Source organism: Papaver somniferum, chromosome 5 (assembly GCF_003573695.1).
Source record: "Papaver somniferum cultivar HN1 chromosome 5, ASM357369v1, whole genome shotgun sequence".
In the NCBI taxonomy this organism is placed as follows: Eukaryota; Viridiplantae; Streptophyta; class Magnoliopsida; order Ranunculales; family Papaveraceae; genus Papaver; species Papaver somniferum.
The window spans coordinates 34,257,187-34,272,623 of NC_039362.1; the positions used below are offsets into that span (position 1 = coordinate 34,257,187).

Sequence of the window (15,437 nt, forward strand, 5' to 3'; positions counted from 1 at the left end):
GTTAGTGATCAAAACTATAAAGTCTTGATTTCTAGCCTATTAGCTAAGTCTCGGACTAGGATAGGAAAAGTGTAGTTTGAGCTCAAGGACTTCATGGTTATTCAACGACAACGACGAAGATCTACACCAAGGAACCGTGGAACTTCATCAACAAAAAGGTATGTGAATACTTGAACTTATCTATCACTCGAAAGTCTATTTATTCTTCTCCTACTTCTTATGAGACAAAATTCGTATGGTATATAGACTAGATCATATACACTTGATATTTCGAGCTGAGTATTCATTGCTTATCTTTTACTCGAAATCTTGTGTTGGTAAAGCGTTTCTCTTTGATCAGGTTTATCTTCACCTAGTGACAAAAGTCATGAAAGTTTCAATCACCTTGGAAATTGCTCTGACGAGAAAGGTCTGTTGTTCTTCACGACTGAATATCGCCCTCTGAGAATGTTTCAATGATTGAAATGAGAGTTTAGATTATATAACCATGTATTCCTTGAACCGAAGTTTTCGAACTTTGTTGATCAAGAGAAATCGGTAGGATTGTGGAATCGGCTTGCCAAGTCCGCGAACCCAGTCCGTAGACTCAGTCTGCGAACTGACGGAAGTTCTCGACCGAGAATTTCTGATGGGATTTCCAAAACTCGTTTGTGTGCTAAGTCCGCGAACTGGCGGAAGTTCTCGACCCGAGAATTTCTGCTGAGTTTGGAAAACTCAACCGATTAACTTAAGTCCGCGAACTTGTTTGTGAGCTTAAGAGGTTATGATCTAAAGATGTGCTCTGAAATGAAACATTAATTATTAAGGAATGCTTTATGGAAACCGTGGCTATAATGTTCATGAGCCGATTCTAATCGAATCGAATCGAATCATCTTTGTTTCAATTGTGTCTTGTGTAGTTACATAAGATCTCATAGCAATTGAACAACTCTTAACTAGTTCATTTGAGTCAATTGAACTAGTTATGGTGAAGAAGAACATGATTAATATGAGATGCTCATATGGTTTACCTTTTGGGATATCATGTTGAACCAACATACGTGTACTCGTTTGGGCATGGTTTTTCTCAAACCCAGTAAACGTGTACCCAAGTGTGTATGACAGGCTATGTCTTTCGATCTAACGGTTGAGAGATATTGGCTTGAATCTAAATCAGGTTTTCATCTAACGGTGAATAGAGTTTTCTTTGTACCTAAGGCAAAACCCTGATTTGAAGGCTATATAAAGGAGACTTCTAGCGTTGAACAAACCTAATCCCCACACGTCTGTGTGCTACTAGTGCTCTCGCTAGAGTCGATCTCCATTAACTCTTGAGTTTCTTCTCTAAACTCGAGTTAACGACTTAAAGACTTCGTTGGGATTGTGAAGCCATACCGATACTACTTTTATCGTAGTTGTGTGATCTGATCTTGCATCTTCTATCGTACGAGTACAATCGGTTGATTGGCTTGAGATCGTGAGAGTTCTCCGATAGGCAAGATAAAGAAGTCACAAACATCTTCGTCTCACTGTTTGTGATTCCTCGACAATCCGCTTGTGTAGTCAGGAAGGATTGTAGAGAGGTGATTGATTAATCTAGGTTGTTCTTCGGGAATATAAGTCCGGGTTATCAATTGGTTCATGTTACCTTGATTTTATATCTAAAGACGGAACAAAACCTAGGGTTTATCTGTGGGAGACAGATTTATCCTTTTGATAGACTTTTCTGTGTGAGACAGATTCGTTTATTATCAAGTCTGTGATTTTGGGTTGCAACAACTCTTTGTTGTGGGTGAGATCAGCAAAGGGAATCAAGTACGCAGTGTCCTGCTGGTATCAGAGGCGTAGGAGTACAACTGTACCTTGTATTAGTGGGAGATTGGTAGGGGTTCAACTATAGATCAGTCCGAAGTTAGCTTGGAGTAGCCTAGTGTATGTAGCGGCTTAGTACAGTGTGTATTCAATCTGGACTAGGTCCCGGGGGTTTTCTGCATTTGCGGTTTCCTCGTTAACAAAACTTCTGGTGTCTATGTTATTTCTTTTCCGCATTATATTTTATATAATAGAAATAATACATGTTGTGCGTTCGTGATCATCATCTTCTCTAATACAACTTTTGGTTGTTGATTGTAGTTGATTGATCCTTGGACATTGGTCTTTGGTACCGTCCAAGTTATCTCTCTTTGATAAAGACTCGCTATTGATTTTAGCTTGAGTAGAAATCAAATCGAGAGATTGAGATAATAACTCTTTGAGATACTTTTTATCTAGATTGAGTCTGACTGTATAGTTGATTCTCTAGCAAAGTATTTCGGAGTTAGTCCATACAAATTGCTAAGCGAAATATTGGGTGGTGTTGTTATACCCCCGCTTTTTCACATAGGACATTGTGCAGCTGTTCACACCACCTTTTCTTGTATGCTCCCATCTTTTTCTTCAAGATCATCGCTATCGTTTTGTTAGTCGCCTCCGCCTGTCCATTGCTCTTAGGGTAGATAGGAGTGGACTTGTTTTTCTGAATGTTGAAAGTATCAAACAACATATTTATGTTTTTTCCTTGCAATTGCTTGCCATTGTCAAAGACTATGGCGACTGGTATCCCAAACCTGCATATGATTTTCTCAAACAAGAACTTAAATACATCTGTGTCCCTAATTCTTGCCAAAGCTTTTGCTTCCACCCACTTGGTGAAATAATCCGTAGCCACGATAAGGTATTTTCTCTTCGAGGTCCCCTCTATCAAGGGTCCAACAATATAAACCCCCCATTTGACAAATGGCCAAGGGATGATGACTGAGTTGAGCTCTGTTGCTGGTACTTTAATCTTCCTGGCAAAGCGTTGGCATCTTCCGCAGCGTTTAGCCACGTTCTTTGAATCTTCGTCCTTTCTTAGCCAGTAGTATCCTTGCATCTTGGATTTGATTTCCAAAGACCTTCTTCCGCTATGGTTGCCTGCTTCTCCGCTGTGTATATCATGTAGTATTTTTCTACCTTCGGTATGTGAGAGGCACTGCATTAGAGGCCCCATAAATGACCTTCTGTATAGTACTCCATCACGGAGGTTGTACATTGCTGCTTTTGATTCGAGCTTTCGAGCCTCCTTGACATATGCTGGTAAGGTACCTTTGTCGAGATATTGGTGAATTGGAATCCTCCAATCATCTACGTCTCATCTACGTTGTCTTCGTCCCGCATGGGTTGGTCTTTGTCAGATTCTTCGAATTCGTTATCTGATTCTTCTTCGTCTTCTTTTTCCTTCTCAACTTCTCTCATGGATGGGGTTTGAACGGCCACAGCCTCCTCTGCTCCTGAGATTGGTCCTTCTATCGAAAGCTCGTATATCCTTCCAATTTGCACGGAGGTGGTATTTCTGTCCCTTAGCATTGAGATATGAATGATAAGGCATCTGCGTGTCTGTTATCTTTTCGACAGACGTGTCTGAAGGTAACGTTGTTGATCTTTGACGCATGCTCCTGTGCTAACTTTAGGTACGAAGATAGTACCGGATCCAAAGTTTGATATTTGAGCTCGATTTGCCTAATAACTAACTGTGAGTCACTAGTTAAACGAACATCTGATAAGCCTAGCTCCCGTGCCAAGCGTAGACCATGTATGACCGCCTCATATCTGTGATATTATTAGTGTATTGTTCGAATTCTAACATGAACGCATGGATGATTCGGTCTCCCGTAGGGGTTGTTATTACAATCCCTATGTATGCGCCTTCTCCGTTGGAGGAGCCATCTAAGAATATCTCCCACCTTCGTGAATTCTGAGGTTCCAAGAGATCCTCTGGTTCTTGCTTTTCTTTCTCCATTCCTGGGATGTCATCAATCTATGCTTCGTCGTTGAGAGGTAGGTCTGCTAGAAAGTCTGCTAAGATTTGTGATTTCTCAGCCGTCCTTGTTTCAAAAATTATGTGAAACTGCTTGATCATGGCAATCCATTTTTCCACCCTTACAATTTTCTCCGTGCTGTCGAGGATTTGACTTATATATCTGAGCCTTTGTAAAGACTCGGATGGTATGTGCGTCAAAATATATCCTTAGTTTTTGTGTTGCCACTACTAAGACATATATGAGCTGTTACACCTTGGTATAATTATGCTCCGCTGAACTGAGTGTTTTGATGATGTAGTATATGGGCTTTTCTCCTTGTCCTTGGTCTCGTACTAGTACTGCGCTTAAAGCGTAGCTTGTTGCAGCTAAGTACAAGGTAAGGATTTCACCTGGCTCTGGCTTCTGTAAGATGGGTACCGAAGTCAAATAGTCCTTGATTTTTTGGAGAGCTTGCTCGCACTCCGTGGTCCAAATGAACCTGCTTGCTTTCCTTAGTGTATCAAAAAATGCCTTGCACTTATCTGATGACCTTGCTATGAATCTTCCCATGGAAGCTAATATTCCATTTAGCTTTTGTACTCCTTTTAGTGTTTGTGGAGATGGCATTTCCATTATTGCTCTGACCCTTTCGGGGTCCACTTCTATTCCTCGCTTTGTTACCAAGTATCCCGGAAATTTTCCTGAGGTTACTCCGAATGTGCATTTTTCCAGGTTCACCTTCATGTGAATGTTTCTCATGGCTTCGAATATTTCCTTTAGGTCTGTCAAGTGGTTTCTCGCCTCTTTGCTCTTGAAAAGCATATCATCCACGTAAACCTCTAGATTTTGCCTATCCATGTCTTAAAGATTTTGTCTACCAATCGCTGGTATGTTTGCCCTCGCGTTCTTTAGTCCAAAAGGCATCCTTGTATAGCAATACAATCCTCGTGGAGGTAAACAACGCAGTATGCTCTTGGTATTCTTTTGCAAGGGAGATTTGGTTGTAACCTGAGTATCCATCCTTGAAGGATAGCCACTGGTGACCTTCGGTTGCATTGACTAGCTGGTCAATGTTTGGCAGCGGGTAGCTGTCTTTGGGGCACGCTTTGTTGAGATTGCTAAAGTCGATGCAAATGTGTACGCCTCCGTTCTTCTTGGGCACAATCACCATGTTGGATACTTGACTTCTCGTATGAACCTTGCGGTTAGCAGTTTTTGTAACTCCTTTTCTACCGCTTCTTGGTAGATGTCTGCTATCTTGCAAATGCGTTGCTTTAATGGTGGAATTTCTGGTTTGATTCGAAGGTGGTGGGAGATCAAATTCGGGCCAATTCCAGGCATATCTTCCATTGACCACGCAAAGACATCTGCGCAGTCCCTTAGTAGGCTTTGTAGCTGCATCTCCTCACACTAGTGGAAATCAGCAGTTTCGCGACCAAAAAAGCAAGTCATTTAACTCGAATCTATGACTTGCTTTGTCCGTCGAAGAAAGGGTCGCTGTTTGGGCGTCTTTTTCAACTATGACTTGTCTCTGGGGGTCGTTGAAAATCTTATATCAACGACTGATTTTAACGGTCAAAACTTTATGACTGACTTCAATCAGTCATAGATATAAATCTTAATATAAATAAAAAAATAGATTCAGATTGCCTGTCTGAATCTGACTAAATCTGAAATCAAACAGAAATGAAACTCAAATGAAAACCAAATTCAAATGAGAATCAAATGAAACTAAAATTAGAATTCAAATGAGAATCAAATGAAAACCAAATTCAAATCAAATAAAAATGAGAATCAAATTAAACTTGCACACAAATAATCATTCAATTTAACATTCATTGATTCATTGGTTTCAAATTACACAGAGGATTAAAATCTGTAGTTCCGACCAATGTAATATGTAGTTCTAGGATTCGATTACAAAATGATGAACTAAAAAACTATTGATTAAACAGCAAAATTATAAACTCCGATGATGATGATGAACTTATTCCTATTTCATAATGGTGTACCTGCACAGAAAAATCAATCAGCTGATTAATGTGAGGAGGTCACAATACTCAAGAAAATGCTTATAAAAACAATAACCATAGCCATGCACATGAGAGGACAGTGATCTATAAAGGTGAGTATCCTAACCAATATGATGTCATTCTCTTTACCTGCCTCTGTCCAACATCGACACAACGACACAAACGTAAACTCCAATTATGATGAACTTATCCCATACTTAATATTGGTGTACATGCACAACAAAAATAAGTTCTACCATCAGCTGATTAACGTGGGAGGTTACTGAAAAAGCGGGGGTACAACAACCACACCCAACAATTCGATTAGCAATCTGTATGGACAAACTCCAATATACTTTCTAGAGAATCAACTAGACAGTCAGACTCAATCCAGATAAAAAGTATATCAAAATTTTTATATCTCAATCTCTCGATTTGATCTTTACTCAAGCAAATGGAAATTTGCGAGTCTTTATCAAAGAGAGATAACTTGGATGGTACCAAAGACCAATATCCAAGTGTCAATCAATTTAAATCAACAACCAAAAGGTCGGAGATTCTAATTGATTGAACAACGCACAACCTGTGATATTTCAATTATATAACAAATATAATGCGGAATAGAAATAACACAGACACCAGAATTTTGTTAACGAGGAAACTGCAAATGCAGAAAAACCCTTGGACGTAGTCCAGATTGAACACGCACTGTATTAAGCCGCTACAGACACTAGCCTAATCCAAATTAACTTCGGTCTAGACTGTAGTTGAACCCCAATCAATCCCACACTGATCCAAGGTACAGTTATGCCCTACGCCTCTGATCCCAGCAGGATGCTACGTACTTGATTCTCTTACTGATCTCACCCACAACTAAGAGTTGCTACGACCCAAAGTCGAAGACTTTAATAAACAAATCTGTATCACACAGAAAAGTCTACGGTAATAGATAAATCTGTCTCTCATGAATATACCTACGAGTTTTGTTCCGTCTTTTGATAAATCAAGGTGAACATGAACCAATTGATAAACCGGACTTATATTCCCGAAGAACATCCTAGTATTATCAATCACCTCAAAATAATCTTAATCGACGCAACGATAAAAGATATTGTGGAATCACAAACGATGAGACGAAGTCTTTTGATAAATCAAGCCAATTATTACAATTGTACTCGTAACGATAGAAACAGTAAGATCAGATCATACAACTACAAGAAAAGTAGTATTGGTCTGGCTTCACAATCCCAATGAAGTCTTTAAGTCGTTAACCTGGTTTAGAAGAAGAAACCAAAGGTTAAAGGAGAATCGACTCTAGCTATGCAACTAGTATCACACTTAAGTTGTGGTGATTAGGTTTCCCAGTTGCTAGAGTTCTCCCTTATATAGTCTTTCAAATCAGGGTTTGCAATCAAAGTTATCTTGGTAACAAAGCATTCAATATTCACCGTTAGATGAAAACCTGATTAGATTCAAGCTAATATTTCTCAACCGTTGGATCGAAAACTTAGCTTGTTATACACAAATGAAATGTCCAATTTTGGGTTTATGAACCGTTCCCAAACATTAGCATTTGTTGGTTCAACAATAGTTAACCAAATGGTTAGCCATATGATCACTTTCATATCCACCATATTCTTCTTCACCATAACTAGTCCGAATGACTCAAATGAACTAGTTAGAGAGTTGTTCAATTGCTTAGATCTTATGTAACTACACAATACACAATCAAAGCAAAAACGGTTTGATTCACTCGAATTGGTTCATGAAATTTATATCCATGGTTTTCAAAAGCATTCCTTAGTTTATATAAACATGAGTTCAAGAACAACCGATTTTAGATATAACCTACTCAAGTTCGCGGACTGGGTTCGCGGACTTAAGCTCACGGAAGGAGTTCACAAACTTCGGCAGAAATTCTCGGGTCGAGAACTTCCGCCAGTTCGCGTACTTGGCTCACGCCACATTCCGTTTCTCTTGATCAACAAAGTTCGCAAACTTTAGTTCAAGGAATAAGGACTTATACATATATGTGTTTCCAAAACAATGCTTATATCCTACCAATGGTTATGTAATCTAAACTCTCATTTCAATTATTGAAACATTCTCAAAGGACGTTATATAGCCGTTATTCACAGACCATTTTTCGTCAGAGCAATTTCCAAAGTGATTGAAACATAACATGACATTCGTCACTAGGTAAAGATGAATTTGGCTAAAGCGAAAGCTTACCAACACATATTTCGAGAAACAGATAGGCGAGTTAAACTCGGCTCCAAATAACAAATGTGTATAATGAAAGTTTGTATATCAAAACGACTTTTGTCTCAAGAGTAGGAGATAGAGTAGTTAGACTTTTGAGTGACAGATAAGTTCAAGTCTCCACATACGTTTCAGTCGATGAAGATCTACCAGTTCCTTGAGTAGTCCTTCGTCTTGTATGATGATTGCCATGAAGTCTTGAGCTCAACTACACTTTCTATCCTAGTCCGAGACCTTTAACTATGTAGGCTAGAAATCAAGACTTATAGTTTTGAGCACTAACATTGATAAACATGCTTGAGATAGCAACGCATGCGAGTTCGACCGAGCAATGGTTTTGTTCACATCAAAACTACTCCAGTGATTGTATAAAACAGAGTGTAGTGTTGCAATCTCTATCTACTTCATCGACCGTCTACTTGTTAATGGATTGCTAAACAGTATCCATTATGTGCAATTGGTCTACTATAAGCAATCTCCTCGAAAACATCTAACAGTAGCCAATGTATAGATGTAATGCTTAATTAATCAACACAGTAGTCATACTTCGTTCTCTCCAAAAGTATTTGATCCAAGAGTACTCGTTGTTTGGTGTAAAAGAAGTTCACAATCGATTGAAAGAATTCTTTTTTAGGAACGCAATTTGACTTCCTCTAGTCTGCATAATATATGCATCAAAAATGACAAGCAATCCTCCAAATTGCTTTGCACATGATCCCTTGGTTGCTCGCACTCCACAGATCTTTCGACTTAAACAATGAAGAATCTTCAAAATGTAACACATCGGTAAGAAACATGGGTATATATATATGATGGTTTACTGTCATTTTAATACTTTACATTCGGGATCAAATTAATCAAAGCGTTTGGATGTTAGCTAGGGTTTGTTAATCTTTAATTAATGATAAAAAAAACTATTTTTTATTAGGGGAAAAGCTTATTTTTATTCACCCAACATTGGCCCACGCTCAAATAAACTAGACCGAAATAAACTAGACCCAAATCAGCTTTCCTTCTTGTAAAAGTGACTTTTCCCCAATCAATTATCATAAATTTCTGTCGGAAAATAGAGGGTTGATTATTTCCCAAGGAAAAATCATAGAAAAAAGATCTTTACAAGTCATTTCCACTGGCTCAGAGTAAAAAAATAAAACAAGACATTGATATAGATAATGATTCCTCCAAATTCCTTACTTTTATTACAAGCTTACTAAAGACAATAACAGTACAAAAAAGTCAATGGCCCACTCAAAACCCATTTCTAGTCAAATTCAACTAACAACAAACAACTACTCCTTACTGCTGCAACTACAACTAGTAGTAGTAAAAAACTAGGAATCAGTCCTTGATATATACTATCATTCATTCTGTATTTCTGATATTGTAAGAAAAAATGGATCATCCTAGAAGAAGAAATGGCAGTCCATTGTATACAAGACAATCAAGAAACGGTGATGCTGAATCAACTTCTCCCGGCGGAGGAATGTCACCAGTACATCCACATTCTTCATCATCATATCGTGGTGGATATTCAGCAAATGGATTCTCAAGTATAAAGAGATCACAAAATGTAGCTGCTAAAGCTGCTGCTCAGCGTCTTGCTCAAGTTATGGCTTCTCATAACGATGCCACCACCGACAATGATGACGATGACGACGATGATGATCTTTATAGTGTTCCTCCTCCAATCTCATTCTCAAACAGACCCAGCAGTAATAACCTTAATAATCAGAATCGGAATAGAGTTCCTTTGGTTGTGAAGCCGAATGGTAGTACTAGATCTCAATCTCCTGCTGTAAGTTTCTTGATTTGCTCTTATTTGATTGAAATCTCTGTTTCAATATGGATTAGATCTTTCAAAATTTGAGTAGTTTGTCGCTGTTATTTAGTGAAATTGACAATCTGAGAACTGAATTTGAATATGCTATTCGTTGATTGTTAAGAACTGTAATGAGATCATTGGATTTGATGTGGTTCGGGGTAATCATGTACTAGGAGTGAAATTAGTTGATTTTAATGTGAGGTCATGCATAGTTGTTGCGATTATCTTAGTGCGCAACCAATTATAATTTTGCTCAGTTCTGAAGTTTAATGCATCCATTTTCTTACTTCATTTCATGTTCTGAATAGCTAGGCCGAAACGGTGTGGAGCATGCACAATCGGCTCGCTCTACATCAGCTGGAAGGTCATCAGCCGCTGTTCGTTCAACGTCATTGATTCCACCTAGAGCCAATGCCTCACCTAATAGAACATCTTCGAGGACCCAGGTTTCTGTTCCAATGCTGGAATCTTCTCTCAACCCACCTAGAGGCAATGCATCGCCTAGCAGAACATCGTTGAGGAACCAGGTTTCTTATCCCCCAATGCAATCTAGAGCCAATGCATCACCAAGCAGAACATCATTGAGGACACAGGTGTCTCTTCCACTGATGGAACCTTCTTTAAGTCCACCTAGAGCCAGCGCATCACCTGGCAGAACATCAATGAGGAGTCGGGATAGTATTCCACCAACAGAACCTGGACAAAGAGATAAGCAAAGAGATAAAAGGTACAATCATCCCCTCTTGATTCGTTGTTTTGTTTCCCTCATAAGGTTTGTGTATACCTGGACAAACAACGAGATGGTGAAAAAAAAAATAGTGTGATGTAAGGAAACTAGAGTACGCTTATAGATATATAAGTGTGTTTGTGTTCACATATGTGTGTATGTCTCAAATTCGACAAGGACACAAGGGTGATAAACTTTCTTGAGAAATTTTAGAATTATGATCAACTCAATCCTTTTTGCAGGCTTCCATCAGATGTGGGACAGAGCCTAAACGGTATCGGAAATCGCCATGAGGCCTCAGCTCTTCATGATGAGGTGAGTTTTATTTCTCTTGTCATGTGTTATTGTGCCCGGACCTCATTCAGGGAGACTTAAAAGCATAATCTTCCTTAAAATGATTTTTTTTCCAATTGCAGCTAGATATGCTACAAGAAGAGAATGAAAACATGCTAGACAAGGTGCAGTTTTGTTCCCAATGTAGGATTTTTCATTTTTGTTTAGTTCGCATATCTACCAATGTTTGTGACAATTACCATAAATGTGCCATACAGCTTCGGTTAGCAGAAGAGAGATGTAAGGAAGCGGAAGCAAGGACCAAGGAGCTTGAGAAACAGGTCCATTCCCTATCTTTATCGTATTTAGCTAGTTTGCTGGATTGAGGAGTGCAAAAAGCATCTCTAAGGTCATACTACAGTATACTAGTATTGTATCTGAATGTGCACTTTCTTTTGTGTCTGTGTCGGCTTTGAGTACTTAGATTTACCTTTCAGTATCACATCCATTTTTTCACTATCTAATCTGTATATTTAGGTTGCTTCTCTTGGGGAAGGTGCATCTATGGAAGCCAAATTATTGAGCAGGTGCTTCTAAGACATTTATGTAGTTTGTGTCCATCGTAATCCCATTCTGACATCTTATGTGATTCTTCTGCAGAAAAGAAGCAGCATTGCGTCAAAGAGAGGTATAGTGCAAAACCATTATCGTCTGATTTTAAAATTAAATGAACCAAAAAAGTTCCTTACTCAGAACTGGAGAAGCACTGAAATTTTTTGACGTCATGCCATCATTTGAATGATATTTGTACACCCTGAAAGTTTCAAACACAACTCTTCGATGCAGGCTGCTTATAAGGCAGGGAAACAAACTAAGGATGAGCGGGATGAGGAAATTTCGGTTTTGCGGATAGAAGCTGCGGTAAAGTATTTCTAAAATGCACAAACATCACATATGCTTTTAAGTTCTTACGGGTTGCTCTAAGTTAAGTACAAACACTTGCTTCTGCGTAGTGGTTTATTGCTTTAATGTTGCTTAAACCAGAATGCAAAAGAAGTGGCTGTGGCGGCTGTTGCACAGGTACGGGAAGCAGAATCTGATATGAAAGCTCTTCGCTCAATGACGCAAAGAATGATATTAACTCAGGAAGAGATGGTTTGCAACTTTAAGTCCCGCCAATGTCTATATACATATTTTTATCTTCCTATCATTTGCATTATGGGACTTGAACTGTATCTTTTGATCTTCGTTTCAGGAAGAGGTTGTTCTTAAAAGGTGCTGGCTTGCTCGCTATTGGGGTTTAGCTGTATGGCATGGTAATTAGTGGAACTATTATTACTTTGCCATGAAGGTGCTCCGAGCATGCTATTCAAACTCAATCTTGGTTTAGACTCTAACATGTCTTAAGGAGCCCTCAAGACCGTACTCATGTTGCAGACATAAATATTTGAGTTCTATTAAACAACTGTGAAGTAGAGGAAAACTGAGGGAGATTGTTTGGCGTGTAGAATCAGGGAAGCCTTCTCATGTCCTTATGATTTATGATTTTTGCAGGCATCTGTGCTGATATTGCAGCGGCAAAACATGAGCACTGGTCATCTTTAGCACCTCTTCCTTTTGAAGTTGTCATTTCTGCTGGACAGAAGGCGAAGGATGAATCTCCAGGTATTAAACGCTACTGGTTTTTATAGAAGTGATGCATGTTTGCCTCAGCTTTTCAATTAACCGAAACATGACTAAGATCCAAAATTTTGGATATATATTATGATTTGTGAGATTGCTGTATAATATGACTTCATTTGTTAATGTGGCAAACCAGGTGTTGTTGATCAGGACAGGATGAACCTTACACGGGGATACAGTGATCTAACTGGAGAGGGTAACATTGAGAGCATTCTTTCAGTTGAGATGGGACTGAGGGAATTAGTTTCTCTAAAGGTAAGTGTCTTTTTTGATGTACTTGATTACTACTAAACCTTGTGGATTGTGTTTCTATTCAGTTTGTATCTATCTATTGCATTAATTTTCAGAATATTTAAAAGCTGGATTATTATAGAAGCATTCTTTACATGCTTTTTCTCTTATGGATGCATTCAAGGTTGAGGAGGCTGTTGTACTAGCATTGACCCAACACCGACGCCCAAATTTGGTGCGCCAATCTTTGTCAGGTTTGTATTCGTACAATGTGATGAAATATTTGATCCTATTTTCAACCAAAGAGTGTTCAATTTGATGTTTTTTTCTTTCTTAAATTCTGTTAAATTTTAATTCAGTTAAATCTTAGTTAGCTCACAGACAAACAGCCTTATACAGGAAGTATGACTGTTTGCTCAGTCCCCCTCAAACTAAAATTTTAATTCAGTTAAACCAAAGAGTAATCGAACTAAAATAGTAACATTGGTATCCCTTATCACATTTATCCCAACAGTCCCCCTCAAACTGAGTACTAGCAAGTATGACTGTTTGCTCCTCGAAATAAAACAATACTGAAGAGAACAAAACAAAACAAGAAGAAAAAACAAAACTAGACAATAATTTCTTAGAAGTGACAAAGAAGATCAACAAGAGCCGCGACAATCCAATAGCAGCAGTTGGAGGGGGTGAGGAGTTTAGAAATGACCAACTCTTGAAGCAGCCAACTTGTAGTTGGACGAGGCTGAAACTGTAGGCATCCTTAGAATCCCAATGGAACAAATTTGAGTGATGTTGAGGGGCAGAAGAAGACGAATTTGAGTTGTTATTAATTTAAGCAGGAGTCACCTTTGCTACAAAGATTTTGGAGCTGTAAAAGAAGTTTTTCTGTGTTTCTGTATTTAGTAATATCTGCATTATCACGAAATTGTTGATGTTGAAGTTCTCACACTTTCTTATCTCTTTCTTGTGTGTTAAATTTCTAAGCAGATCCAAAATCCCCTGGTGATCCAAAGTTTATGGAGGCATATGGTAACAAGAACATTAATTTCTTTACTCCTATGTGTTTTTAAAATGTGGGTTGAGATTATCCGATCTGGAATGGAGTCACAATCCTTGGTTCACTAAACAGTCCTTGTTTTGTTTTTGTTTTCTTTGGTTTTACAGAATTAAGTCCAGATGAATCAGAAGATGTTCTCTTCAAGCAGGTAAGCAGTTGGTTTTCGCAATGCTTACAAGTGTCAGTTACTTTCACAGTTTTCTTGGTTTACCTACGCCGTGCTGCCTATTTCGCTAAGTTCTTCCAAGATTTAGAACAAACATTCATTAGTTGCACTAGAGGGATGCACCCTAATTCCACAAAGCCTAAGCATTTATTGACCAACTACACTGACTGAGAGTTCTATCTATCTGTCTGGTATATATATGCACTCATATGTCGATCAACAAATCATTGCCTAAGGTTTATATAGCCTTTTCTCGCCTTTTCAGTGTGGCCATCACAAAAGATGGGTTTCTATACATAAGATATTTGTTCGTTGTTGCTACATAATTTTGACAAGAGTTCTCCAACTTGAATTCAGGCATGGTTGACATATTTCTGGAGAAGAGCCAAAACACATGGTGTAAAGGAAAAAATTGCAGAAAAAAGACTGACATTCTTGATTGACCGTAGTCAACACGCACCAACCTCTCATGACGCTGTTAAGGGTACTTGAGCTAAATTATAAATCCTATTTCTTTTGCAGAACAAAAATAAATAAAAATGATCTCATAATCTATAGAGGACCTCAAAACTGATAATCAAGGTCGTCTTTTCTTTCTTATTGCAGTTGAGAAATGTATAATGGAGCTGCGAAAACTAGGAATCGAGCGCCAATTATGGGAAGCATCTCGCAAGGATCTCGAAAATGTTGAGACCTCTATCTGATGCTGACGATCATTGATTTTATTTTCCAGTGTTCTTACAGTAATCAATGTTTCTTTTCGATCTTATTCTTGTAACTAAATGTTTCCTGCAATTTGTCGTATGCTGAATTTTGATTTAGTACTGTAAATCGGCAAGACGTGAATTTTTTTGCAATACGGGGAGGGTATTATAATTTTTTCATAGCATAAGAGCTTCTCTAATGGAATGTTTATGAAGCAAAATGTCTTCATCCACTACCATTTTTCCTAAAAAGTTTCTCCAACCCTAACCTCTTTGACTAACATATTGGTGACATGGTATATTTTTAGATAGACATCCTCTAGCCCGACCTCCTGTTTCATAGGTTTACCAAGAGAATTTGTATTTATCCTAGTCAGCTTTTCAAAATTAAAAACAAATTTATTTTAATAATATAAATAAAATTAAAAAATTTCTCCTTCCTCGTTTCATGAACGACAACAATTTGCTTCCCTGTTCGTCTTCTAAAACCAGAGTTATCATCTCGATAATCAAATCCAATCATACTTCTCTGAGAAATTATTATCTTAGAATCAGGTAAATTCGTGTCAACAACCAAACGGATCCCTATCATTGATCTTAGTCCATCACCATCTATACTCTCAAACTATATCAGTAGCATAACAGATCCATTCACTTCATATACTCCATCATAGTCCATGATGGATGAATACCTAGCCAAACA

At 38.3% G+C, this 15,437-nt stretch overlaps 1 protein-coding gene across 2 annotated transcripts; it reads left to right on the forward strand.

The window, feature by feature from the left end:
- Positions 1-9,385: 9,385 nt before the first annotated feature.
- On the forward strand, positions 9,386-14,919 carry LOC113281355 (coiled-coil domain-containing protein SCD2-like). 2 transcript variants are annotated; one of them, XM_026530072.1, is made up of 17 exons: positions 9,386-9,866; positions 10,202-10,620; positions 10,863-10,935; positions 11,037-11,078; positions 11,172-11,234; positions 11,431-11,480; positions 11,554-11,581; positions 11,740-11,814; positions 11,938-12,048; positions 12,149-12,209; positions 12,448-12,558; positions 12,713-12,831; positions 12,992-13,061; positions 13,795-13,836; positions 13,972-14,012; positions 14,388-14,514; positions 14,637-14,919. In XM_026530072.1, exons 1-17 carry the CDS (start codon positions 9,465-9,467, stop codon positions 14,732-14,734), a joined length of 1,932 nt encoding a protein of 643 aa, XP_026385857.1. In that variant the 5' UTR covers positions 9,386-9,464; the 3' UTR covers positions 14,735-14,919. The 2 variants fall into 2 exon arrangements, 1 of the variants encoding a protein (XP_026385857.1); XR_003326083.1 differs by lacking the exons at positions 13,972-14,012; positions 14,388-14,514; positions 14,637-14,919 and having other exon boundaries at positions 12,924-13,061.
- The last annotated feature ends 518 nt before the right edge of the window (positions 14,920-15,437 follow it).